The 7039-nt window shown below is 38.6% G+C and overlaps 1 protein-coding gene across 1 annotated transcript; it reads right to left on the reverse strand.

Annotated features, from left to right (window-relative positions):
- Positions 1–1867: 1867 nt before the first annotated feature.
- On the reverse strand, positions 1868–6804 carry LOC134177598 (uncharacterized). Its single transcript, XM_062644374.1, has 2 exons — positions 6562–6804; positions 1868–2317 (listed from the first exon to the last, which is right to left on the reverse strand). The coding sequence occupies exons 1-2, from the start codon at positions 6802–6804 to the stop codon at positions 1868–1870; spliced, it is 693 nt and encodes a 230-aa protein (XP_062500358.1).
- Positions 6805–7039: the final 235 nt, after the last annotated feature.

Genomic DNA, 7039 nt, shown 5'->3' on the forward strand with positions numbered 1-7039 from the left:
CCTACTAGAATAAAATTGCTTGTTTTCAGTAGTCTCGTGCTCAATGATTCGTGCACGAATTCATGATCTATTTCTATATTACTATTAGATTGATTGTTGAATGCATAGAAATGTGCCCAGTATATCCCTCATTATCGTACGCAAACAAACTTTTAACACTTTATGTGCGCAAGATTTAAAAATATAAACATTAATTCAATTAAAGAACGTCCACCAGTTAAAAAGTTATTGCCCTCTTGTCAAATAAATAATTTTGTTTGGCAAATAGATAATTTTTTATTGACTATTATAGTTCCTTCTCATGCGCAATGAGCATTTTTTCCTGCTCAGAGGTTTTTTTTTATCCTGATCACTTTTTTGAAAGTCCAAAAGGAAACCATTACGCGGTGTGCCGAGCCATCGTTTCACAACCCCATAAAAACAAGCTGCACTCTACAAATCCATAATTTTGTGCGGCGGTACCCCATTGCTGAAGTCGTTTCCGGCAAGATTGTCTACCGAACGCAACAATTTTATGAATGTTACAGGGCCGTAGGAGCCGGTGCGGCTGGTGCGGCCATGGCCGCACCACTTTTTGTAGCCTCGCCTAGCCAGACCCTTCTCTGCGCGAGCGAAAGAGAGAGAAGAGGAAAAACAAACACATATAAGGAGGCATTCAATTTGAAACCAGACTGACAGACATTAATTGGAGCATTGGTCTCTTGCTTTAACGCGCACTAAATTAAAAGCCACGCCCTTTAGCGTGCGTTAGGCCGTACCACTTTTTATTTGCTTCCTACGGGCCTGTGTTATAACGCCTGGCAAGGTTATTGCACATATGGTTGGAGCAAACAAAATGGTGACAAATGAGGGACCCACTACTTAACTACAATATAGTTAGAATATACCACTATTCTAAGAAGACACAGTGATATCGTCTTGAACTCTAAGCCTAAGCGTTATTTATCTGTTATCGAAAATTGAATCAGTGTAGTCACTGTCAGCAATGGTTGATTGCAATGGTTGGTTGCAATTATTGGTTGCAATAGGTGATTATTGTGAGTCATTATACGCAAATCAAAAAGTAGTCGAATGCTTGTCACTCTCTCGGTGTTTCTCCTCTAATTGGAAAATTGTTGAGAAGTGGATAATATGGGCATTAATTAATTAATTAAATTAATCAACCGTTAAAGAATGCTCGTCGATTTGAAGCTTAAAGTAGCAGTTCTAAAAATTGTTATTTTGCAGACGTATCAATTGATAATAAAATAAAATTATTAACAAAGAATTAATTAATATTTTTTATAAAAACTGTCTAAATTAATTATACAACTGCACTAACAAATTGGCACACAGACCACATACTTGAAACAAAGACGCATGCAGACAGGCAAAAAACAAAACGAGCTACAAACATTAGACATAGACAAACAAATTAACAAATTGATGAATAGAAAACTGATAGACTCGAATCACTACGTCTACTCAAAGCTCGTTTCTAATACCAGCTAGTGCTACCACGTTCATAAAACAGTCTGGGGTAAACTGTATCTAGTCAAGGCTTAATCTATTTGGTGCTGCTAAAACCAACCGTTAATCTCTCTAATTTGCATTCGATATAAAACAAATTTGCATATTGATTGACAAGGACAAACTATAATTCCAAATATGGTCAAGTGGGCCGTCTATATACATCGAGTCATCCGTCGAGTCATTTCCCATACCGGCATTTGTCTTCAGTTTCGTGTTGCGTACGTTATGGCAAGTCGACGTCTTCCGACAATAATTATCGACAACAGAACAGGAGTTTTGAAAGCTGGACTGAGCGGAGAAGAACAGCATCCTACCGTGGTCATGCACCGTAGCGCTATCAAGTGCGAAGGGAGCGCTATGCTCTTGCACCTGTAGATCTCATGGACCGACCTCGATCGCACCTTGATTTTGAATTGTTAATCTTTCTCAATACTTCAAAATGATGAGGATTGCTAAAGTCTAGCTCGTCGTATCCCTCTCTAGATAGACTTGTGAAAAATTTCAGAGTAACATTCCGACCGCCGTAGCTAAGTAGAGAGTTATTCGAAAGACGATGTTTGTTGTGAAAGGGTACAACAGACGTAATGTAATCACCGCAATCTACAATAACGCCGGTCGGCTTGCCATGCCAAATGAGTGAGAATGCGGATTCGTTGCCAATGTAGAGTCCTGGCATTCTGAATTCTTCAAACATAATTTCTTGCATTGTTGAAATGTCGGATTTGATGTACATTTCACTTTCAGTGAGGACGAAGTTGTGTTCGGATAAATCAATTTTCAATTTTCTTGTCATGTCTTTCCATATCTAAACAATAAAAATAGAAACATTACAATTTATTCAATAATTCTAATAATTTTGATATTGCTCAGTAAAATTGTATTCAGACTGCAGTGCATGTATACACCAAAACACAAATACTCTCACACAACAACGCAATTAGTAATGTGCCACATGTACATAAACGCCAACTAACCATCTCAGTCAACTGTAACTTAGACCGGGTTTACAATATGTAACGTACGGCAATCCGTTCCGTTTTCGTAACGTTTGCAGTGTGGTTCGTTACAAAAGTGTCAAACGTTGACGCAATTTGTAGCATAGTTTACTCCGCGTACTCAAGTATTTCAACTCAATTCCTTAGCGAAAAAGAAAATTCTGTTGTCGTTTTGTGTATGCTGGGGCGCTCCAAAGAAGCAGAAGAAAAGGAAGTGTATGGAAATGTTCGTCATTGTCTTCAGCGATTATACGAGATATTCACATGAGCTAATTGGAATATTAGCCCTTTGCGCTGATTGGTCATCTACTCAATTTCATATTAGCTCGACCGGAGACGACATGCGGTATTGACACTGGGATAGAACAAAATTCTATCTCCTGTCCGTCAAAGTCCGCACAGTCACGCCACGTATACCCTTATGGCGTGAAGGCACAATAATCCGTTGTCCTTTAATTTAGCAGACGCGACGCGACGGAACGGATCTGGAACCGACTGCTCTCCGTCGCATATTGTGAACCCCGTTTAAGAATGTGTTGTGAGTTACAAGCTTCTAGTTAGCATTTTCGCAAGAATATTTGAAAACGGTCAATTCTAAAATCAATTTAAATATTTTCTGCTTTACAAATTATTATAATTATTACTTTGCAGAAAAAAATATTCATTATTTATTTGATAAGACATCGCTTTTCACAGGTAAAGAAAAAGAGTTTTCGCTCAACGTACTGCTTGACGATACCATTTCCTAAACGTTGATGACAAGCATTTAGAAATATCTTTCGCTTTTTTGTTACACTAATCAAAGCATTTTCACGTAAGGTCGCAGTTTTTATGTATATAGGCAGATGATTTTACGTTCTGATCAAATCGTAGAGAAAGTAAGCAATCGTGTGGAGTGCATGCGTCGTGCCCGTGGCGACGAGACTACACGAGTACCACACGGTAGTCAGCAACTCTAGAGTGTACTTACAACAGTTACTGTAGTTACATGTGCATAACAATTGCCATTCGAAACAAAAGAACAAACTGGCACACAGTACACCACACCCTGGAACTATAAAGAAAAGCACTGTAGAACAACGCTAGCTAACAAATCTTCACTAGATACTGTCGGACACGCCCTATTTCACGTCAAAAAGTGCACGTGACTTTCTACATTGTTGTATGAAACCTAGAAATGACTTGCATGCGGATGTTTGATCGATTATCAGCATAAATCATTGCATGCAATCGTATACATGTTTTAGCATGATCTGCATATTCCTTAATGTCAATTAGCGCGACGTTGGAACGAAAAATGAAATAAACTAATGCATTACGCATGCCCGTAACGACGCTATAAATCTTTTGTCACGCCATTTGGTTGTAGCTAGAAGTGTTACGGTAACATTCTCGCCCGAGGCCAAGGAGGCGTTAGATGCTCGACTTCGCGAAATGTTGCCGAATGGACGGACGGACGACAGTTCGTCGCGTCCAATCTGGATCGACGTCTTTGCCTGATAAATGCATGGTGATTCGAGTACACATGCAGTCAACCATGCATGCTCAATACGTATCTGTTGTTGACAATCGCTCTCTACTTATAACAAATTGTGACAAACACGAAATTCAATGATTTGTAAAATGTATACAAAGGTTACTGATTTTGCAAAGCATGCATGTTCTTTCGACTCACTTCCGTCAACAATTCAAAATCAAGGTGCGATCGAGGTCGGTCCATGAGATCTACAGGTGCAAGAGCATGATGCTCCCTTCGCACTTGGTAGCGCTACGGTGCATGACCACGGTAGGATGCTGTTCTTCTCCGCTCAGTCCAGCTTTCAAAACGCCTGTTCCGTTGTCGATAATTATTGTCGGAAGATGTCGACTTGCCATAACGTACGCAACACGAAACTGAAGACAAATGCCGGTATGGGAAATGACTCGACGGATGACTCGATATATATAGACGGCCCACTTGACCATATTTGGAATTATAGTTCGTCCTTGTCAATCAATATGCAAATTTGTTTTAAATTGAATGCAAATTAGAGAGATTAACGGTTGGTTTTAGCAGCACCAAATAGATTAAGCCTTGACTACATACAGTTGACCTTCTTAGATAAAAGAACAAACCTAGTTGGCCTCGGTACCGCAGACTGTTTATGCACTTGGAGGCAAGAGACCAGCTGGGATGAGAAAAGAGCTTTGAGTAGACGTAGTGATTCGAGTCCATCAGTTTTTCATCCATCAATTTGTTAGTCTGTTTGTCTATGTCTAATGTTTGTAGTTCGTTCTGTCTTTTTGCCTGTCTGCATGCGGCTTTGTTTCAAGTATGTGGTCTGTGTGCCTAATTGTTAGAGCAGTTGTATAGTTAATTTAGACCGTTTCATAAAAAAAATTTATTTATTAATTAATTCTTCTTTATAATTTTGTTTCATCATCAATAGATACGTCTGCAAAATAGCAATTTTCAAAACTGCTAGTTTGAGCTTCAAATCGACGAGCATTCTTTAACGTTCGAGTAATTTAATTAACTAATTAATTCACAAATTATCCACTTCTCAACAATTTTCCAATTAGAGTAGGAACACCGAGAGAGTGACAAGTATTTGACAACCTTTTTGATTTGCGTATAATGACTCACAATAATCACCTATTGCAACCAACCATTTTAAGCAGACAGTGACTACACTAATTTAATTTTTGATAACAGATAAATAACGCTTAGGCTTAGAGTTCAAGACAATATCACTGTGTCTTCTTAGAATAGCGGTATATTCTAACTATATTGTAGTTAAATATTGTGTCCCTCATTGCTCACCATTTCGTTTGCTCCACCCATATGTGCAATGACCTAGACAGTCGTTCTAACCTTCATAAAATTGTTACGTTCGGTAGACAATCTGGCCGAAAACGACTTCAGCAATGGGGTACCGCCGCACAAAATTATAGATTTGTAAAGTGCAGCTTGTTTTTCTACGGGTTGTGAAACGATGGCTCGGCACACCGCTTGATAGATTCCTTTTGGACGTTTACAAAAGAGATCAGGATAAAACAAATCCTCTGAGCAAGAAAATTGCTCATTGCGCATGACAAGAACTTATAATAGTCAAGAACAAAATTATCTATTTGCCAAGCAAAATTATTTATTTAACTAGAGAGCAATAACTTTTTTAACTGGTAGACGTTCTTTAATTGAATTAATGTTTATATTTAAATCTTACGCATTTGAATATACTTCTTGCTACTTAAAGTTTACAAAGTTTGTTTGCGTACGATATTGAGGAATGGTGGTTGTTCAATATTAGATGAGAGATATACCTTGTCACATTTCTGTGCATTCAACAATCAAGGTAATAGTAATATAGAAATAGATCACGAATCCGTGCACGGATCATTGAGCACGCAACTCCTGCTAAAAAGCAATTTTATTCTAGTAGTGCAAACTTGCATTGATCTAGTCAATTGAAAAACAGACTATTTTGCAAACTTAAGTCCAACACGTAACTTACCTGTTGTTGCTGTACGCGTACGAGTCGGCAAGGCACTGAGATTGCCTCACTTTTGTCTTCAAGATGCATTTTTCGTCTATTGTGAGTGTTATCCGTCGTGCGTATATTCGTGTTTGATTTCTCTGATTTCCATGAGATGATCAAGTTCGTAAGTCTAACTGGTCGAATCCGTTTTTCTGCAGGCTTGACAAAAGCTTTAGTGTAACATCCCGAACACCAAAATTGAGCACATTGTCTCTAAGATAAGACCTCGTCGTGAAAGATGACACAGAAGCCATCAATTCACCACAGTCTACATAGACGTCTCTCGAGCTTCCATAACAAATCGCTGAAAACGAAGATTTGTTACTGTATAGTGGTATTCTATATCTATTGTGTATACATTCCAACTCTGGTACATATCTATACTATATACCCTTACACCTTTCCTTCTTTACCAAAAACAGGAGTTCTCTTACTCTACGCTAGCACAGCATGTAATCTGCTAAATATGCTGGCATTTTAGCTATTCTACCACTACTTTACTGAGTCTGTTTAGGACTGGCATGCTGCTGTTGTACATGTGTTTTTTCTTGACTTGGTGTTCTTGTCAATGACAAGCCTACTCCGGTCATGCCTTTACCAGTCACTTGGCTCAGCTCCTGCTGATTTTTAACTGTGTTCTGTTTCATTTGTCTCGAATGTTTTCTGTTTCTAATCAATTTGGTATCTTTTGTTGTCTTTACTTCATATGATCTTGGTCCTATTTGTTTTGTCACTGTTGCCTTTTGCCACTCTTTGCCATGACCAAAGGGTTCAATCATCACCCTAGCTTCTGCTTGCAACTCTCTCAAATTCTTGGCTGTCTTAGTCATAGATTTTATGTTTCCTTTTGTTCCTTAGTATATTGGCCATGTCATCCTGAATGTGTCTCTTGAGAAGATTTTCTGTTGTTGGCAAGAATCCCTTTGTTCGTCTGCTCATCATTCTTTGAGCTGGACTCGACTCCATTCCTTCTTTGGTGGTATTATGATATTCAAGTAGTGCTGCCCAGAAGTC

This window comes from Corticium candelabrum, chromosome 3 (genome assembly GCF_963422355.1).
Source record: "Corticium candelabrum chromosome 3, ooCorCand1.1, whole genome shotgun sequence".
NCBI classification, from domain to species: Eukaryota; Metazoa; Porifera; class Homoscleromorpha; order Homosclerophorida; family Plakinidae; genus Corticium; species Corticium candelabrum.